At 35.9% G+C, this 21077-nt stretch overlaps 2 protein-coding genes across 2 annotated transcripts in view; one reads left to right on the top strand and one right to left on the bottom strand.

The window, feature by feature from the left end:
* Positions 1-8533, top strand: part of LOC136030588 (mannosyl-oligosaccharide glucosidase-like) — a 9746-nt gene extending 1213 nt beyond the window's left edge. Inside the window, exons 2-3 of the mRNA XM_065709658.1 lie at positions 6-161; positions 7030-8533. Of these exons, the coding sequence (XP_065565730.1) occupies positions 6-161; positions 7030-7924 (1051 nt within the window). The 3' untranslated portion in view covers positions 7925-8533. The remainder of the gene's footprint in view (positions 1-5; positions 162-7029) is intronic.
* A 1095-nt stretch (positions 8534-9628) lies between these two features.
* Positions 9629-21077, bottom strand: part of LOC136029868 (alpha-(1,3)-fucosyltransferase 10-like) — a 28561-nt gene continuing 17112 nt past the window's right edge. Inside the window, exons 4-5 of the mRNA XM_065708330.1 lie at positions 17972-18146; positions 9629-12579 (exon numbers count right to left, since the gene is read on the bottom strand). Coding sequence (XP_065564402.1) covers positions 12073-12579; positions 17972-18146 — 682 coding nt within the window. The 3' untranslated portion in view covers positions 9629-12072. The remainder of the gene's footprint in view (positions 12580-17971; positions 18147-21077) is intronic.

Genomic DNA, 21077 nt, shown 5'->3' with positions numbered 1-21077 from the left:
GCAAGGGTCAAAGTTCCTGATGAGTTTGTTGTGCAGAAGAATTCTAATGCCAATCCGCCAACTTTACTGCTTCCTCTTTATGACATGTTTGGTGAAGCTGAATCTATTTCTCAGAGTGATTATGAATATCTGCAGAGGGCTTGGCCTCGTCTAGTTACATGGTACAGAACAGTAATTTTATTTTAAACGATAATAGAACTACAATGTGAAATATAGATTTTAAGAACAAGTTTCGTGTGCATATGTGAGAGAAAATTTATTTTCTCTCAATAAATTAAATTTACTGAAACCATTAAAAAGAAAATTAAACAAGAGCAACCAATAAAAAGAGACAAAAAAGATCTACTTTTTAAGCTCCCGATTATCTAGTATATTTGGACCTCGTTAGCGAACAAATAAACGTTCAATGGGGACAAGTTCATTTTTGAGACAGTGAAATACTTTGATATTTCTGCTGATGACGATTGCTGTATATGTGGTCGAAATATCCAGGCTTTTGTATCGGTTTCACTGTCTAATAAAGGGACTTAACCCCCTTTGAACATTTATTTGTTCGTCATAGAAAGGCAGTGTGGTCTTGGGAAAAATATCTAATCTAAGGTATTAAATTATTACCTTAATTAATGCTAATTAATACTTAATTAATGATGAAATTAATACTAAGGTATGTCGAAAAAAATGTCTCATTACCGGGTTTTCCCTACCACACACGAAGGTACTTCTCATTGAGCATTGAAAGCATCTAATTTCGACATCTAATGCTTTTATTGGCACGTACAAATTGTGTTTTAACTGCCATCTAGTAGCTAGCCTTTATTGCAGTAGCCCTCCTTCGTATCTTATTTATTGTCTCATTTTAGAAAATGCTCAGACAATCAGACCACCAAAAAATCCGTTCATTTTTTTCTTTTTCTAAAATATAAACTACGTGCACCACGTTGGTACAGAAAAACACAATTAGTTCGAAAATGCAGAATTACGGACATTCTACTAATTTTATCTCAAATTATTTCAAAATATAACAAATAAAGCTGGTTATCAAGTAGGGCCATTTCTAGTGCTTTTTTTCATATAAAAAAAACAAGTTTTTTCTAACTGAAAGCAAGGAGCGACATTAAAACTTAAGACGAACAGAAATTACTCCGTATATGAAAGGGACTGTTCCCTCCCCAACGCCCCACTCTCTTCGCTAAAGTTTTACTCTTTCTCTCAAATTTACTTTTTAAAACAGTGAAGAACTTTAGCGTAAAGAGCGGCGCGTTGAGGAGGGAACAGTCCCTTTCATATACGAAGTAATTTCTGTTTGTTTTAAGTTTTAATGTCGCTCCTTGCTTTCAGTTAAAAAAAAACTTTTTTTTATTTAATTTCTGAACGTTTTTGAATTGATGCATGTTTTGATTTTGACTCTCCGCACATGAATACTTAGAACGAAATTTGCATTTTTTTGGCTAAATAGCTTTTTCTTAGTTTTGATCAGACGATTTTGAGAAAAAAGGAGTGGGAGAGGAGGCTTCCCTCAATCTTTTGTTTACTTAAAAAGGCAACTAGAACTTTTAATTTTTTATGAACGTTTTTATTAATAACAAATATACGTAACTTCCGAATTAACTTTCGTAATGAATTTCTATACTCGTATATTTTTATTACGTATATGAGGGGCTTTGTCCCCTCTTATCACCTTGCTCTTTATACTAAAGCTTAAATTTTGTCCCAATTCTTTAAGAATGACCCCTGAATCACAAAGGCCGTAGAACAAATAGTTGAAATTACTGAAAATACTTTAGCGTAAAGAGCAGGTATTTAAGAGGAGATGAACCCCTCATATGCGTAATAATTTCCGTTTGTTTTCTTTTCATTCTGTTCCTTACTTTCAGTTGAAAAAAACTTTTGCATATTTATCTTTTCATTGTTTTTTGTGTTAAATAATATTAGAAAATCCTGCGCCCCTTCATGGAAATTCTCTTCTCCCATGACTAATTCCTCCATGGAAAGATCCTTCCACGTAACCTCCTCCTCTCAACCCCCTCTCTATCCAAGAAAAAAATCCCCTGAAAACGTCTGTACACTTCCCAATAACCATTACTATATGTAAACACTGGTCAAAGTTTGTAACTTGTAGCTTCTCCCCCGGGGACTGTGAGGGAATAAGTCGTCACCAAAGACATAGTTATTAGATTTTTCGACTATGCTGAACAAAATGGATATCTCATAGTTTTGACCTGTTGACTTTGGGGAAAAAATGAGCGTGGGAGGGGGTCTAGGTGCCTTCAATTTTTTGGTCACTTAAAAAGGGCACTAGAACTTCTTAGAATGAGCAATCTTACAATATTCTAGGGCCACTGGGTCGATAAAATCACCCCTGGGGAATTCCACATTTTTGTAGATAGGAGCTTGAAAATTCTACAGTAGGGTTCTCTGATACGCTAAATGCGATGGTGTGATTTTCGTGAAGATTCTATGAAAAATAGATATTTAAAATCCGCATAAAAATTCAATTCTTTTGATGTATCTATTAGTATCGAAATCCCATTTTTTAAAGTTTCGTTTACTATTGAGCCGGATCGCTCCTTACTACAGTTCGTTACCACGAACTGTTTGATTCTACTTTATTAAACAGTAAAAAAAAACTTTAGCGTAAAGAGCGGGGCGTTGAGAAGGGAACAGCCCTTTTCATACACGGAGTAATTTCTGTTCGTTTTAAGTTTTAATGTCGCTCCTTACTTTCAGTAAAAAAAAAGGTTTTTTTTTTATTTAATTTCTGAACGTTTTTGAATTAATGCAAGTTTGATTTTGGCTCTCCGCACATAAATTATTAAAATGAAATTTGCATACTAATTCTTTTTTTTTGGCTAATTTTCTCTTAGTTTTGATCAGACGATTTTGAGAAATAACTGGTGGGTAAGGAGGCCTAGTTGCCCTCCAATTTTTTGGCTACTTAAAAAGGCAACTAGAACTTTTAATTTTTAACGAACGTTTTTATTAGTAAAAAATATACGTAACTTAAGAATTAACTTACGTAACAAACTTCTATATTCTTATATTTTTATTATGTATATGAGGGGGTTCTTACCCTCTTTAATACCTCGCTCTTTACGCTAAATCTTAAGTTTTGTCCCAATTCTTTAAGAATGACCCCTGAATCAGAATGGCCGTAGAATAAACTATTGAAATTACTAAAAATACTTCACCATTAAGAGGCGAAGTATCTAGGAAGAGAAGAACCCCTCATATGCGTAATAATCTCTGTTCATTTTAAGTTTTAATGCTACTCCTGACTTTCAATTGAAAAAACTTCTTCATGTTTATTTTTTCATTGTCTTTTTTTATAGTAATGCTAGAAAATCCTGCGCCCTTTTCATTGAATTTCTCTTTCCCCATGACAAATTCCTCCAAGGAAAGATCCTCCCACATAGCCCCCTCCCTTCATGCCCCCCCCCCCCTAAACAAAAAAATCCACCTGAAAACGTCTGTACACTTCCCAATAACCATTACTGTATGTAAACACTGGTCAAAGTGTTGTAACTCGCAGCCCCTCCCCCGGGGACTGTGGGGGAGTAAGTCATCCCAAAAGACATAGTTATTATGGTTTTCGACTATGCAGAACAAAATGGCTATCTCAAAATTTTGATCCGTTGACCTTGGAAAACATGAGCGTTGGAGGGGGCCTAGGTGCCCTCCAATTTTTTGGTCACTTAAAAAGGGAACTAGAACTTTTCAATTCCGTTATAATGAGCCCTCTTGCGACATCCTAGGACCACTTGGTCGATACGATGACCCCTGGGGAAAAGAAGAAGAAAAAAAAAAAAGAAAACAAATAAACACGCACCCGTGATCTGTCTTCGGCAAAAAATACGAAATTCCACATTTTTGTAGATAGGAGCTTGAAATTTTGCTATAGGGTTCTCTGATACGCTGAATGCGATGGAGGGATTTTCGTTAAGATTCTATGACTTATGGGGTGTTTCTCCCTGTTTTCCAAAATAAGGAGAATTTTCTCAGGCTCGTAACTTTTGATGACAAAGACTAAATTTGATGAAACTTATATATCTAAAATCAGCATAAAAATCCAATTCTTTTGATGTATCTTTTAGCATCAAAACTCTGTTTTTTAGAGTTTCGTTTACTATTGAGCCGGGTCGCTCCTTACTATAGTTCGTTACCAAAAACTGTTTGATAAACATAATTAAACGCGGATTAGCATAGAAAAGTGAATAATCATTCCCGTCATCATCTGTTAGCTTCTCGCTTGTAAGTCAGAATCTAGAGCCGTGATTCCTAACGTGGGATGCAGGCACCATCAGTGGGACTGGTGGGTCATATGCCTAGAGCCTTAATTTTGAAAAAAAACACATTTATGTGGATGATTTCACATTCATATGTATTTAAAGAGCAAAAAATGATAGATGATAGTAGTGCAATGACATTATATATTGTAAAAAAACATATTGTATTCAGACAATATTTTTCATTAGTATAAAATATGCCTATATGATGATCTAATAAGATACCAAGTTAATTGCCTTTAAGCTTCCTCCAGGTGAATACACGTAAAGTTTTAGTTAACCTAATTTAAATATCACGAGAGAAATGACCTTTCAACAAGTGAAATGACATTTTTATACAATAATAGAATGGGTCTATGCCATATTTGCCTCTGACTCACTCTATCTGTCTTGGCTTTTTCTACAGTCAGCTACGGCTTGATGCCCCCTCTACCGACTTGATTTTGATTCAAAACAAACGGATGCAAAAGCAATGCAGTATTTCATCCCCTAGTTCTAAGACTATTTACCTTAATTCTGCCCTAGGAATGACGACTGGATGATAGACTTATCTATCAGAAGGGAAATGACATCATTTTTATACAATCCTGAAATGGGCTTATGCCGTAATTGCCTCTCACTCACTCGGACTATCTGTTTTGGCTGTTTCTCCAATTAGCCATGGCTTGATGCTCTCCCCTTCCAACTACTTGATTATAATTCAAAATCGATGGGACGACCTAAGAAGGACGTATGTACGAATGGGGGATAGACTTATCTATCAACTAGCGAAATGATATCGTTTTTGTACAATACTAAAAAGGGCTTATGCCATACTTGCCTCTCGCTCATTCAGACTATCCGTCTTGGCTTTTTCTACAATTAGCCATGGCTTCATTCCCCCTCCCCCAATACTTGATTTTAGTTCAAAATCAATGGACAATACCCCCAACAGCTAAGGGATGAAAGATTGTATTGTATTTCCGTTGATTTTAAATTAAAATCAAGTAGTTGGGGGGGGGGGCACCAAGCCATGGCTAATTGTAGAAAAAGCCAAGACAGGGGCATCAGGATTTTAGAAACGTCTCGGTAGGGCATGGCCCAAAATTAGTTGGGAACCAATGGTCTAGTGTGTGCAATATACAAATTTACTATTTTTCGCTGCTTATTCAAGTGCAGTTTCGGTTGTTGGATGCTAAGTCTTGTTATTTTCTTTTCGGTTTTATTTTTATGTCCCGTTGTGTGTATAACGCTGTTTCACTTTGTTTCTTTTCTCGATTTTATTTGTTTTGTTTCCTGTTGTGTACAGTACTTACTGTAATGCTTATGTTTTAATAAATAGATAGATAAGTCAAGAAACAATCTACAGCGGCATATAATATCAGACACCCCTCCCTAAGAGAGTTAATATTGATGCTATTCGGCCAAGGAGCCTCAATTATTTATCAGATAAATAATTATATATTTATTTTGTTCTTTCATAATTCCTTCTAATATTATTCCTTCCTTTTTCCTTAAAGTCATTATGCTAGAGACTTATTGTCCCCAGCAGAAATTTCAATTTGAAAAGAAAATTATTTTTTATAGGATCGTAAAAATTTGCTGAGAACTCGTTGTTCGAGAAAGTTTAGGTGCATTTAACTACTTAACTATTAACGCTTGGAATTTTTTGTTTTCAAACAGGTCATGGCTGTAAATAAGGAGTGATCCGGCTCAATAGTAACCAAAACTCAAAAACGAAATTTTGATACCAATGGATACATTAAAAGAATCGGTATTTTTATGCTGATTTCAAATATATAAGTTTCATCAAGTTTAGTCTTACCAATCAAAAGTTACGAGGGTGGAAAAATTTGCCTTTTTTTAAAAAAAGGGGAAAAACCCCCTAAAAGTTATGGAATCTTAATGAAAATCAAACCGTCAGATTCAGCGTGTCATAAAACCTTCCTATGGAAGTTTCTAGCTTCTATCTGCAAAATGTAGATTTTTGTATTTTTGCCAGAGATCACGGATGCGTGTTTATTTGTTTTTGTTTCTTTCCCCAAGGATGATCCTATCGACCCAATGGCCCTAGAGTATCGTGAGAGGGATGATTCGAACGGAAATTGAAATTTCTAGTCCCCTTTTTAAGTGACCAAAAAATTGGAGGGCAACTAGTCTCCCTCCTACGCTTATTTTTTTCCCAAACTCACATGATAAAAATTTTGAGATAGCGATTTTGTTCAGCACACTCTAAAGATCTAATAACTATGTCTTTGAAGATGACTAAATCCCCCACACTCCCCGGGCTGCGAGTTATGATTTTTGCCCATTGTTTACATATAGTAGTGGTTATTGGTAAGAGTACAGACAGTTTTCTGGTGGGGGAAGGGGTCGAGGGTCGCGTGGAAGATCTTTCCATGGGGAAACGGAATTATCTACGCTGGATTTCCCAGCATTATTTTAAAAACCATCAGAAGTTAAATTAAAAAAACATCTTTTTCAACTGAAAGTAAGGAGTAACATTAAAACTTAAAACGAACAGAAATTATTGCGTATATGAGGAAGTCTGCCCCCTAGTCAATACTTCGCTCTTAAGCTAAAGTTTTTTTTTGGTACTTTCAAAATAATTATGTATTCTAATTAAAAGGCCTTTGTGATCCAGGGGTCATTCTTACAGAATTGGAACAACATTCGAACTTTATCGTAAAGAGCGAAGTATTGACGAGGGGGTGAAGTTTATTTGTCATTGTCTCGTTTTTTCAAGTTAAAGTATATTTTTTTTTAGGTATGACTGGTTCAACACAACTCAAGTAGGACGTGAACCTAGTACTTATTACTGGCAAGGTCGTGACCCCACAACAAAAAGAGAGCTCAATCCAAAAAGTTTCTCTTCTGGCTTGGATGATTATCCTAGGGCTTCACATCCAACAGATGATGAACGCCATCTAGATCTTCGCTGTTGGATGACTTTAGCCTCCAAGTTGATGAGCCGTATTTCAGAGCTAATTGGCAAAGATGGCCAGAAGTATGTAGAAACCTGGCAGTATTTAGCTGATAATAAGCTATTGGATAAAGTTCATTGGTCAACTAAGAGTAAACGGTTTGCTGATTATGGCCTACATTCCACTAGTGTTAAGCTAAAAAGGCCAAAGACCGAACCAGGTATGTCAAGGCCAGAAATGATTCGGGAAGTGCTAACTCCCCCTACATTAGGTTTTGTTGATGATACGTTTGGCTATGTTAGCCTTTTCCCTCTTTTCACACATATCCTTAGTCCCAGCTCACAAAAACTGGGAAAGATTTTAGATGATCTCAAAAATCCAAATTTACTATGGACAAAATATGGACTTCGATCTCTTGCAAAAAATTCGCCTTTATATGACAAACGAAACACGGAACATGATCCTCCTTATTGGAGAGGTGCCATATGGATCAATATGAATTACCTTACTCTCAAGGCCCTCCACCATTATTCCAATCTAGAAGGACCCTATCAAATCAAGGCCAAAGTGATACATAATGAACTTAAAGAAAATTTGATTACCAATCTAATAAAAGAGTATTATAAGACAGGGTATATCTGGGAGCAGTACAGTGATAAAAGTGGGGAGGGCATGGGATGCCGACCGTTTACTGGGTGGTCCTCATTAATTGTCCTTATTATGGCAGATATATACTAAAAAGCGAAGTACTATGCTCTGCATCACTTAATGATGAAAATAAACCTATAATTGACTAATTTTTCTGACGAATCCCAATGACACTCCTTTTGTTGAAGTAACTGATTGCTTAGCTGAAGGTGTTGAATTCGTTCGTAAAGTTCTCTTAGTAGAAATGTTTCTTGAATAAGGTTTTACCTTGTTTCTCTTTTTTTTCTTTTTTTTAGAACCTCATTGGATGATATAACGCAAAACAATGGAAATCTTACGTCTGCAGATTTGAACGTTAAATTGTAAGCCTTTTTTCAAGGAAACAATTTTACTTTTTTTTCTATATTTAAAAACAAAATGTAGGCCATTTTCCGTGAAATGAAAATATTTCTTTTCATTTCACGGAAGTGAAATGAAAAGTTTTTAGACTTTGAAATGAAATGAAAAGTTTTTAGGAAGTGAAATGAAAGGTTTTTAGACTAAAAAACGAAACAGATTTTCAACAATTTTCGGAACATCACTTTTAAAGTGTTTTTATGGTCCTCTTTTCCTAGTCTTGTGATACAGTTTTATTTTCCTTGTATTGCTTCTATACTTTTATGTTGTCAAGTTTTGTCAAATAAATTTTGGAGTTAATTATTTTGTTATTCTGTATGGTTGTTTTAATCAGAACTGCAAGTAGTTATGCAGAAATTATTATCTTAGAGCTTCATAAGGCTTACATTTTGGATGTCAGTAGAATTCCCGAAGTATAGGCACAAGTGGGGGAACGTGGTGTGGTTTGCGTTATCCGACCACAAACAGGGGATAGAACCCAGTAGACGTACTTTGTCCAGGCGCTTCTCGATGCCGATTTGTATTAGTTTATTAGACCACAAACAGAAGACAGAATCCAGTAGTAGCACTTTTTGCAGCAGCCTCTCGATGCTGTGTCATGCTAGTTTATTGGACCAGAGACTGAAGATAGAACCCATTGGTCAAGCAGGTCAGAAGACAGAATCCAGTAGTAGCACTTTTTGCAGCAGCCTCTCGATGTTGTGTCGTGCTAGTTTATTGGACCAGAGACTGAAGATACAACCCATTAGTTAAGCAGCTTCTCGGTTCTGAGTTGCACTGGTTTATTCAATCCAGAGCGGTTCCTATGGTTGGTGGTGCCCGGGGAAAATTTAATTACTACGCCCCTCCCGACTCAAATATAAGCAAAAATCGAATCAAGATGGATAACCCCCCAGCCGCAGTAACCCTGCTACGGCGTCTGGGGCAACTGCCACGGCTTCCAGGGCAGCTATCCCAGTTACTGAAGATACAGCCCATTAGTTAAGCAGCTTCTCGGTTCTGAGTTGCACTGGTTTATTCAATCCAGAGTGGTTCCTATGGTTGGTGATGTCCTGGGAAAATTTAATTACAACGCCCCTCCCGACTCAAATATAAGCAAAAATCGAATCAAGATGGATAACCCCCCAGCCGCAGTAACCCTGACACGGCGTTCGGGGCAACTGCCACGGCTTCCAGGGCAGCTGTCCCAGTTACCAAGTTCCTTGGACGGGTCTGATTCGACCACTAGCTAAAGCCAGAAGCCAATAGAAGCGCTTGGACCTAGCAGCTCCTCGGTTTCGAGTGGGGCTGAACCGGCCTGAGTTTTGAGTAAAGTAAGCAAGCTCACAAAAGAATTTCGTTCTGTGTAAAGCAAAAATGAAGTATCATTTTTCAACAAAATTACGGATAAGATAAATCTTTGCTTCGACTAAACTTTTATTCATCAGATCACAAAGCAACATTTTTAAAAGCTTGTCATTAGGGCAATAAGTACTGTTAAGAAAAAAAAAAAAATTAAGACAGCATTGAAACTTACACTACTTAAGAGTTATATTATTCCCTTTTAAAACTAATCACGAATTCACCTTTATTGCAAGAATAGTCAAATTGCGGTTTAAAGACTTTTGTGTATTACAAATAGTAAAATGTTTTTCATTTTGACCCACATGATCAACTTACAATTTATAAAACCCTAGCTGGGATTTACGATATGCCACCTACAACGAATTTCAAAGTTAAATTTGAAATTATGAAAAACTTTGTCTAGCATACAGTTTTGTGTTTTTTTAAAGCAATTTCAGTTGGTCATTGAAAAATTTCCGATTGTGTTTAAAGCTTATGGAGACAGAATTTCGTTGCATAGCGCAATTAGCCAACTTTAAACTGAAGAATCGCAAGTTACTGATGATTCGACTTCCGAAAACTTAAATCTGGGAAAGGCTGAAATTTCTAGACCTAATTGCTTACAGTGATTAAACTTTTAGCTCTAAGAACGCAACCACCGAAAGTTTCAGGGGGAAACCGATCCCAACACATGGTGCCAATAGGAAAGGGGGCGACTGTCCATCCCTCCTAGATTTTTGTCACTTCCTCGGATTCTGGAAAATACCCCTTTTTTGGTATTTTGTTGGAAAATCGGAAACAATAAAATTGTCGCCCTCTAGATTAAAAAAAATACATTTACCCCCCCCCCCATCCCACACTTTCTTGAATTGATGCGCCTGTCCTAATAACAGGTTTTACCAACTACTACTTGATGGTTCCCAATTTTGATGGTCTATAAATTTCTCGTATGACATAGCTTCAAAACATCATTGTTTCAACTAATCGGTCCTTCAACTTCATTGTTTCAACTAATCGGTCCTTCAACTTCATTGTTTCAACTAATCGGTCCTTCAACTTCATTGTTTCAACTAATCGGTCCTAATCGGACGAATGCAAGACAAAGAAGTTGACAAAATGCAAATCAAGTTTGGATAAAATTCACTTCTTATGTGAAATTAGAACAAATAACATTAAATGTTAAAATGTAATAAAAAATCTTATACACAAAATAAAATTTTTACATCATTTTTATTTATTCTTTTTATGCAAGAATAACCTTCTTAAACATAATAAATACAATAATCTAATAGGTCTTTCATTTCCTCAAACCAAGTTATATTAAAGAATTTTTACCAGTTATAATTTTAATGAGGAATCTTAACTGTCAAATCATGTTTGCCATCTACTTATTATAATCTCTATCATTATACCACCAAATCTCTCAATCAGATGTTTTGCCTCTTTTAGTTCAAAAATAATGCATTCACACAACACGTACAGTACACTTTCATTCAATTTTTCATTTAATTTTTGGGCATATACTCTGCTTCCTTCCAATTTCCTTCCATTTTCTGTTTCCAAACAGAAAATTGTAATTTAAATAGGTTTTTCATCTTCTGGCCTCTTGGTTTAAACCAGCTTCTAAGTAAGAACGTCCCTTCAACTCTTTTCTACCAACCAACAACGCTTCAAACAAAACTGCTTTGGTTGGGGGGGAGGGGGGCAAGCTTCCGATTTTTAGCGGGGGCTTTTGTATGAGAGAAGGATTTAGTCCAGTTTTGATCTTACCTCAGTGGAATTTAAACCCAGCTACTATTTTTTTTAGTGTTTGTCTAGATTTTGCTTACTACTCCCTAAAAATCTTTTTTTAATTTTAAAATTAATTTTAAAATTAAGATTTTTTTTTAAAAAATTTAAAATTTTTAAGATTAAAAATTATAAAAAATTTAAGATTTTTTTTTAAAAAAAAAGATTTTTTTTTAAAAAATCTTTCTACTATATTGGTCACTTTGCGTATAAGGGGTGTAGAATACTTGTCCCGTACCGTCAGTCGCCAGACCATAGGGCGTATCTACAAAACAAGATTAGCTTCAAAGGTTATTGAAGTAATCTACGTAAACTATCAGTTTAAGAACTTCCCAAGTCTCAATTCGTTCTTATCCAAATGGCGCATCTGAAAGATGACACAACGGATTGTTTTGTTTTCAATCTAGCCTAAAACTCGGGTTTTGGAAGATACGCCTTTCGGTCTGTCCACCGACAATATATGATTCTCCTGTTTAGAGGACGTCAAATTTATTTAGACACAGGAAGCTTCCGTTGATCTGAGGGTCATTTTAGGGGAGGGGTGCGGTAAATGACGAGCTATTATTTATATTGCTACCAACGACTTTGAGGGAGGGACTGAGATCTCTTGACCCCCTACTATCGATATAATTATCAATTTTCCTTAGCTATGTGGTTCTGTGCTATAGTTTTGTAGGCATTTTATTTCTGTATATGGATCAAAAGCTTTGGATATAGTACTTTTATTGTACTTATAGCTCGTCAATGGTTGGATTATGTGACAGGTGTCGGATAACTTCATTACTAAATTCATCATGAGAAAAATTCTGATTCTTTTTCAAAAAAGATTGTGCAACATCACCTTCTAAAAAGGAATCCACAAAATATTCAGTCCACCACACACTCGGGTTAACTATACCCGTCAGAGGATCTGTCGGCAGAGGGCATGAAAAAACCCTTAGATCTGAATGATGTGAGTAGTGTCGATCTAGCTGTCGAAGATCGTCAATTTTGTGAGCTTCTTCACATAAATAACAATGGAAACTATCAATAAAACTCTCTCCATTTTCATCACGCCAAGATTTGGCTTTAAAAGCATCTAATAGTTTTTCATTTTGTACACGCTGGTCCATCTTGTGTTGGAGATGTTGGTTGTAAGCTTCGTCGTCTAAGTTTAAGGCATGTAAATAGTTGGCTAAAGATTTTGGGCTGTCAAAATCCGTAACAACAATGGCAGCATTTTCGTGGGGCAGCCATTTCTGAAAAAAAATCCTTAAACATAAAAACTTGATGTTAAAGACATGCTATTTAATTCAAAATTTAAATTACACGAGATTTATTGCTAAAAAAGGGGGATAATCAGTAGATATTCACGGCTCGTCTCCAGTGCCTAATTAAAATAAAGTTTAAAATAACCTGAGAGATAAAAACAAAATTGACAAATTATAAAATGTATAATTCACCGTTAACAAGCATGAGCTGCTTCTTTGTGCTTTTTTTGCGTTGTCGGAGCTTTTTTGTGTTGTCTGTGGAATCTTTCGTGTGGGTATATCTATACAAATAAAACTTGTTAACCTTTCATCATACTTTATGCGCTTAGCCAATGCCAAGGCAAGTGCCATTAGAAGTCTCTAGAGTTGGCAGAACATAGATGGTGGTGTAAAATACATAGCCTGAGAATTGGGGAAATATATACCCTTAGAGTTCTAAACACTCAAGAATATTAATATATAGCGTTCTGAAATACAACAGCTGAGAATAGGGACTATCCATACTACTACTACTAACAACTCACGGCGAAACCAAGCCGTTAATACCCATGGCTCGGGATTTACTCAATGGCCGCTTACGGTCGGGGCTCAAATGCTAACTATACATTCATATTGTGCCTATGATACGGTACTATCAGCAAAGTCACATGGGCTATGCTTTACGAAAAACCCTAAAAGACAACTCCGACCCTGTTATATTTATATTTTTCTTTTCAAACTCATTTTTGCTTATCCTACCGATCCTCCAATCCTCGAAAAACCCTCTCTATGGCGCACTGCCACACAACCATACTTCCCCGTATTCTCAATATCCAGTTAGCAATTATTCTTCAAAATTCCTACCCCTTACAATCCTCCAACTCCTACAATTACACACAAAGGGCTCCAAGTCCTCATTATACCCGTAAATCGGACAAAAACATTTACCCTCCGTGACCTAATCCTCCCCAAAATTCTTCCATCGTTGTCAAAGTTACATAAGGCTATACCTTACTGAAATAATTCAGTCTATATACTACTACTGCCACTAATAACTCACTGCAGCATCAAGCCGCCTGAGACCAACACAGCTACGCACGCTCCTCCTCCAACCTAATCTATTCAAGGCCTCCCTCTTTACGCCCTCCCAGGAAGTCCCATTTCCTTTAAATCTTTATTTATGACATCCTCCCTACCCAGACAAGGACGACCTGCTTTCCGTGTAGCCCCAGACGGTTGGCCAAAAAGGACAATCTTCGGTAATCTGTCATCCTTCATCCGTAGAACGTGGCCTAGCCATCTCAACCTTTCTTTCATTATAGCCCACGAAAGCGGGATTGAACCACATTTTTCGTACAACCTACTGTTTGCAATACGGTCAGTCAGCCGGGTACCCAGAACAATCCGTAGGCAATTTCTCTGGAAAACATCTAGAAAATTTTCATCTGCTTTTCGGAGCGCCCATGCTTCGGAGCCATATTTGACCGCTGTCATCACTGTAGCTTCCAATATTCTAATCCTGGTTTTCCTAATATTCAGCCTATATTTTACCGACGAACTCTTATTTTTAGGTGATATTCCTTCCCCATGCAATCTCAACAAAATACCAGGAGACGTCAAAGAGGTCTGGCTTGTCTACCATAACTGTGCCTCTTGCGCCTGCAATATTATCTGTACTTATCTTCTTTTTCATACCCACTGTTTCTAAGCTCTTCTAGAAACAATTCATTCTCCAAAATATTCCAAAACGTCCAAAAAACGCGGCGTACGGCGACTGTATGTTGGAACGAAAAAGGCGTATTGCTTCTGTAGTATAGCTGGGACCAATAATTAATGCAGTTTTCTACTGTGAGAATTTGCGATGCTACAGAAAGCAATTCAAAATAGAAGACAGACAAGCTGACTTCTGGAATTGTTCTGATATTGGCTGTCCTGAACGTGCTCGTAAAACCCAATGGCTCATTGAGCAACATTTTTGGACAATTTTGGACACCCATCAAATAGATGTAACTTAACATCTTTTCCCTGAACTGAAGAAGTTTTTTTTTACCGGAGGGTAGCGTGTCTAAACTGACAAGACCCAAAAAAGAAAAAGGCAAAATTCACTTCAAATCCTGAAGTGATTTGATGTCATCACTGAAGGTGATGACATCATGGTTGCAGCGATTGATGCAGCCTAGTAAAGTACGAGGTTCAGTTTTTTCAAAAAAAAATTGCCATTTGAACCTTATTCAGAACGATAACTACGATTGCGATTACTCTTATTGCTAAAAGTTTATTGCGAAAACAAAGTGATGAGTATTTATAGCCTGAGACCCCACAAAAAGTGTGTCGGATTGAAATCAGACAGCACCGTTGGAATAGCTCATTGTCGAAAATCCTATAGGAAAATTACAGGCCCCCATCTCGAAAAATACAGAAAATCACTTTTTTTTGCATTAGTAGTACTGATCTGTCCTCTTTTTTCTTATTTTATGAAGAGAAGGATCTGTTTACATTTATGAAAAATACCCCAATCCTGAAGGTGATTCTGCAGAGATAACACTACTTTTGGCAATCAATTCATCCTTTTTTTTACATTCGTTGTTTTCGTTTATAGCCAATCTCAGGTTAAAAAAAGAAAAAAACTAGTCTCATACCTAGGTTTCTTTCTTTTTTTTTTGATAAGAGCCCCGGGGTGACAAAATCCTAGAAATTTGTCAAGCTAGGTAAATAAAGCTTCTAGGTATAAAAAAAAGTCCCAAATTAGGCCAAGCCTATCTAAAAAACATCAAAAGAGTCCATTTTATATGTCGATTTCAAATATCACGTTCCTTGGTCCTCGCGTGCATACCTCGTGTGTAGAGAGATGTCGGCTTTTCAGGATAAGGAATTTAGAATTTTACTATCGTAATGAATACAAATAACGCAAGAAAGGAGAAAAATGTGCAAAAAAAAAGGCATAAAAATAACTATAGAATTTGTGAGCGACTTTTCAAAGGACGTTTACATACATCAGCTTAAACAAAAGAGGAGTAACTCCCTTTCACAAGTCCTTCTTAGACCCCTTCTTATCGTCCAACTCTTGGAACATTGAAAGGCACTAAAATGCTTCTGTGTTTATCATAAATTTCCAAATTTTTAATAATTTTTATAGTCCCCCTCATCTTTGCCTTCATTGGGTGAAAGTTATCATTTTCCCCTCTTTTAATTTTAAGCACTCATTCTCAGTAACTTATGGCTCTTACCATCCCCTTCAAAATGCTGGCCATCTTTCTTTTGGAATGTGGCCGAGTACTGAGGATTGGTCTAATTTTATAATTTGCATAATCTCGACGAAAAAATCACTACCTTTCACAAAAGGCTAAATGATAAATATCTAATGTTTTTCGGAAAAGCAGTTTTTCACAGAACAGTTTTCACAAACATACTGAGAAATTGGTTTTCCCCTATTTAGGTGATCTCTTCCTTAGATTTGCACTATTTCCTTTTCGTAATTTATTTATTTATTTTGTAGTCGGATTTATTTTTATTTTAGGCTCACTCAGAGGTCGTGATTCTCGTTTTTGGAAAATATTTACTAGCTCCTTAAAACTCCATCGTTGGTAATAGGCGTCATGTAGCGCTATGTAAGTATGGCACCATTGAGAAAACCGTTTATGGTAACTGAACCGTAAGTAAAGAGCAACCTTTGCCGGTAGTAACCTAAACTCTTTAGTACTGGTTCAAAATACGTAAAATATATACAGTCGAGTTTAAACTTTCAGCAGAGATTAAGTGTTAATTCATGTTTTACTGTCTTCCTTTTGTAGATATCGCTCAGACTGTGAATAAAGAGATGTGAATCGATGGTTGTTGAACTTTATAAGTCAGGAAATTTTTTCTTTGTGGTGGTTGTTTATCAACCGCTATCTGTAAATGCATAGGAATTTACTGATTTGCTGGGGCGGCAAATGGATAAGTTGTCAGGTTCAAATTGCTCTTACTTTGTTTTGGAGACTTCAATCTTGATCTATTTTCAGTAAATGTAAACTCGAGAGGAGATTTTTTAAAGGTTATGTCGGGTTGCGGTTTAAGACCGACAGCTAATATATGTAGTCGAGTGACTTTGCGCTGGGAATCACGTTTGGATAATATATTTGTTAACGTGAAGCATGATTTTGCTGATGTTATTTTGAATGATGTTCTGATCATTTTGGTGTTCTTGATGTTATGTTAAATGTTTGGTGTTCTTGATGTTATGTTGATGTTGATGTTAAAAATATATTTGTTAACGTGAAGCATGATTTTGCTGATGTTATTTTGAATGATGTTCTGATCATTTTGGTGTTCTTGATGTTATTAGAGAGTTTGATGTTCTTACAGCTATGAATATATCTATGAATACAGCTATGAATCACTACATAAAGCATATGAATACTATGAATCACTTTCGGATAATATATTTGTTAACGTGAAGCATGATTTTGCTGATGTTATTTTGAATGATGTTCTGATCATTTTGGTGTTCTTGATGTTATTAGAGAGTTTGATGTCCTTACAGCTATGAATATATCTATGAATACAGCTATGAATCACTACATAAAGCATATGAATACTATGAATCACTTTCGGATAATATATTTGTTAACGTGAAGCATGATTTTGCTGATGTTATCTTGAACGATGCTTCTGATCATTTTAGTGTTCTTAATGTTATTAGAGAGTTTGGTGTTCCTACAGCTATGAATATATCAGCACAAATTTCCGCATTGAAAATGGATGCTAAGGCTCTTAACATATTCAGAAGAAAATCAAAATTAACTCAACTTGATTTTTCACAAAGTAGTTATCTGCAAGTGAATGAAGTTTTCATTGTTGTATTTGGAAATAACTAAATTACTAAAAGAAAGTAATACAGTTATTCAGAAGTCGGCTTTTCATATTACTCCTAGAAAACCCTGGGTTATTAGAGGACTGATGAAGGCAATATCAAATCGAAGACTGCTTTATAAATATTCAGTAGTATCTCCTGAGACGAAACTGGAATATACTACCAGTTTGTACCAAAGGAAAGCGATGTATTTGCATATCTGAAACCTGTGACTGCTAGTGAATTGCATACCACATTGTGCAGCATGAAAAATAATGCTTCGGGTGCTGACTGGCTTTCGATGCGGGTACAAATAAAAACAAAAAATGAGGAAAATACCAAAAAAGGGGCAAAGAAAAAAAAACTAAAAGAAACGCGGAGAGTCAATGTGAAAAAACAAACCAACAAAAACAAAAATTAAACTTTGAACAAACATTCAATAAAAGCCAAAATTCGAAGAATTAAAACGAAAAATCTAAAATAGTAATAAATTCATACCCAAGGTTGCATATCCTTAACTAGTAAAGGAATGCGACAGAGATCACCATAATAACAATTGAATGCAATTACCTTAATGTTTGGTGCTCCCAAATAAATAGGCACAGTTCCTAATCGAATAGGTCTCCATAATTTCTCCGTGATGTAGTCATCAGTAACAGCGTTTTCAAAGGCAATTGCGAACTTGTATTTAGATATCAAGTCCAGAAACTGTGGCTCTTCCATCGAACCAGTAGGATTGCGAAGACTGAAATAAAAAGATATCAGTCAAAACAAAGATTAGCAAACACAGACAGTTCAGTTTGCAAGCGAACTAGATCATTTTTTGTCATCTTTAACGAATTTTAACAATATTTAAAAGCGTTTGGACACGGTATGTTGAAGCGCAAAACACATCCGAGCTCTTAAGTTCATATTATCGACCTGTGAAACTGACAACAAAAATAGGTTTGATTTAAGATAGACCTGTTTTTCAGAATCAGAGCATTAGCGTTGAAATATTATAGAAATTAAGCTTATTTTTCTTAGACCTTATCAGACAGAATGGATTATCATAGAAAGCTGGAAGAGGGTTCATTAGTTGTGAATAACGAATTTTAGTTTCTCTTTACGAGCCAAAACCAATCAAAAGGGCCGCTAATAGCCACAAACTCTCCCCGATGCTCACAAGGCACTGTGTCGGATTGCCAGTACAGACATTGTCATAATAATGCTCTCTATGTCATCAATCAATCAATCAATCAATTTATTAATACTAAAAAAAAACAATTACAAAACGTAAAGTAATTACGAAGCCCAAGAAGCTTTATCCACTAGCCTATTAGGATTGCTATACTGGAAAAAATAGTAACGGAGAAGATAAGCAAAATGCAAAGGGTCCAGTATTAAAGCGAACTATTTCAAAATATTAAACCCTAAAATCAAAAAACTATACATCCTAAAATTAGAAATATAATTAATACGTCCCAAAAATAATGAAGCATCCTCAGGTCTAGGTGGATATCCGATACCACAATGTTTAACATCCTATTCTGTTAATAACAAGGAGTTGAAACAGATAGTTTTTCAAAGTTTCTCATTTAAACTGCCTCTAAGCAAAGTTACTTTATCTGAAACAATACTTTTGAGGAGCTCTGATCAGGAGTAGGTCCAAAATATTTCTCAAGATTTTTATATGCTATTATCGGTGTTTTTAAAATCATAGTCAGTATCATATTTAATGTCATCTTTGATTTTAAAAAGATTCTTTAATAGCCTCTATAACTTTAGAATCAAAATTCCCAATTTGATTCCGTACTCTCCCATATTCTTTGCTGTATTCCTTAGGACAAAACCCCTTAAAATGATCCATACAATGGGGATAGAACGAAGCCCTGCCTAACTCATGATTTAATATGAAACCATGGATAAACCTCATTTCCAACCTTAACCGCAGCAATGTTATTCTCGTACATAGCACTAATCGGTTTAATGTGTTTATCTGGTATACCACACACGAATAGGACCTTCCTCAAAGCTCTTCTATCAGCTGAATTAAACACTTGGTCTTAGTCTACAAAACTGAGGACTAAAGAGACCTGATGACTCAGGCACTTTTCAATAACGAATCTAAGAGTGAAAATTTGATCGAAGCATCCTCTCCCCTTCCTAAGACCACACTGTTCCTCACTTAAAACTTTATCTTTGGCATCTAAAGATAAAATTTAGGCATGACAATTTTGTATCTACATCATAAAAAGACGGAGATTCAAAAACCCTGATCTTAGCTAGCTTTTTTAGTTAATGCCTGACAGAACCCAAAATCAGTATCAAACAGTTCGTGGTAACGAACTGTAGTAAGGAGCGACCCGGCTCAATAGTAACCAAAACTCTAAAAAATGGAATTTTGATACCAATAGCTACATCAAAAGAATCGCATTTTAATGCTGGTTTTAAATATATAAGTCTCATCAAGTTTAGTCTTACCCATCAAAAGTTACGAGCCTGAGAAAATTTGCGTTATTTTAGAAAATAGGGGGAAACGCCCCCTAAAAGTCATAGAATCTTAACGAAAATCACACCATCAGATTCAGCGTATCAGAGAACCCTACTGTAGAAGTTTCGAGCTCCTATCTACAAAAATGTGGAATTTTGCATTTTTTGCCAGAAGGCAGATCACGGATGCGTGTTTATTTTTTTTTTTTTTTTTTTTTTTTTTTTTTTTTTCCCAGGGGTGATCGTATCGACCCAGTTGTCCTAGAATGTTGCAAAAGGGCTCATTCTAACGGAAATGAAAAGTTCTAGTGCCCTTTTTAAGTGACCAAAAAAATTGGAGGGCACCTAGGCCCCCTCCCACGCTAATTATTTTCCCAAAGTCAACGGATCAAAATTCTGAGATAGCCATTTTATTCAGTGTAGTCGAAAAACCTTATAATTATGTCTTTGGGGACGACTTACTCCCCCACAGTCCCCGTGGGAGGGGCAACAAGTTACAAACTTTGACCTGTGCTTACATATAGTAATGGTTATTGGGAAGTATACAGGCGTTTTCAGGAGGATTTTTTTGGTTTGGGGGAGGGGTTGAGAAGAGGGGGATATGCTGGGGGAACTTTCCTTCGAGAATTTGTAATGGGAGAAGAAAATTTCCATGAAGGGAGAGCAGGATTTACTAGCATTATTTAAAAAAAAAACAATTAAAAAATAAAAGTGAAAAAGCTTTTTCAGCTGGAAGTAAGGAACAGCAATAAAACTTAAAACAAACAGAAATTATTACCCATATGAGGGGCTCACCTCCTTCTAATACCTCGCTCTTTACGCTAAAGTATTTTCGGTAATTTCAACTACTTATTCTACGGCTTTTGTGATTCAGGGGTTCATTCTTAATGAATTGGGATAAAATTTAAGCTTTAGTGTAAAGAGCGAGGTACTGACGATGGGGCGAATCCCCTCATATATGTAATAAAACATGAGAATACAAAAGTTCTTTACGTAAGCTAATTTATAAGTTACGTAAATCTTTTACCAATAAAAAGATTCGTAAAAAATTAAAAGTTCTAGTTGCCTTTTTAATTAACCAAAAAATCGGGGGGCAACTAGGCTTCGTCCCCCGCTCTTTTTTTCTCAAAATCATTCGATCAAAATTATGAGAAAGCCATTGAGCCAAAAAAAAATATGCAAATTTCGTTTTGATTATTCCTCT

The sequence above is a fragment of the Artemia franciscana genome, chromosome 8, assembly GCF_032884065.1.
Source record: "Artemia franciscana chromosome 8, ASM3288406v1, whole genome shotgun sequence".
Classification (NCBI taxonomy): domain Eukaryota; kingdom Metazoa; phylum Arthropoda; class Branchiopoda; order Anostraca; family Artemiidae; genus Artemia; species Artemia franciscana.
This window is presented reverse-complemented; position numbering and strand designations above follow the sequence as displayed.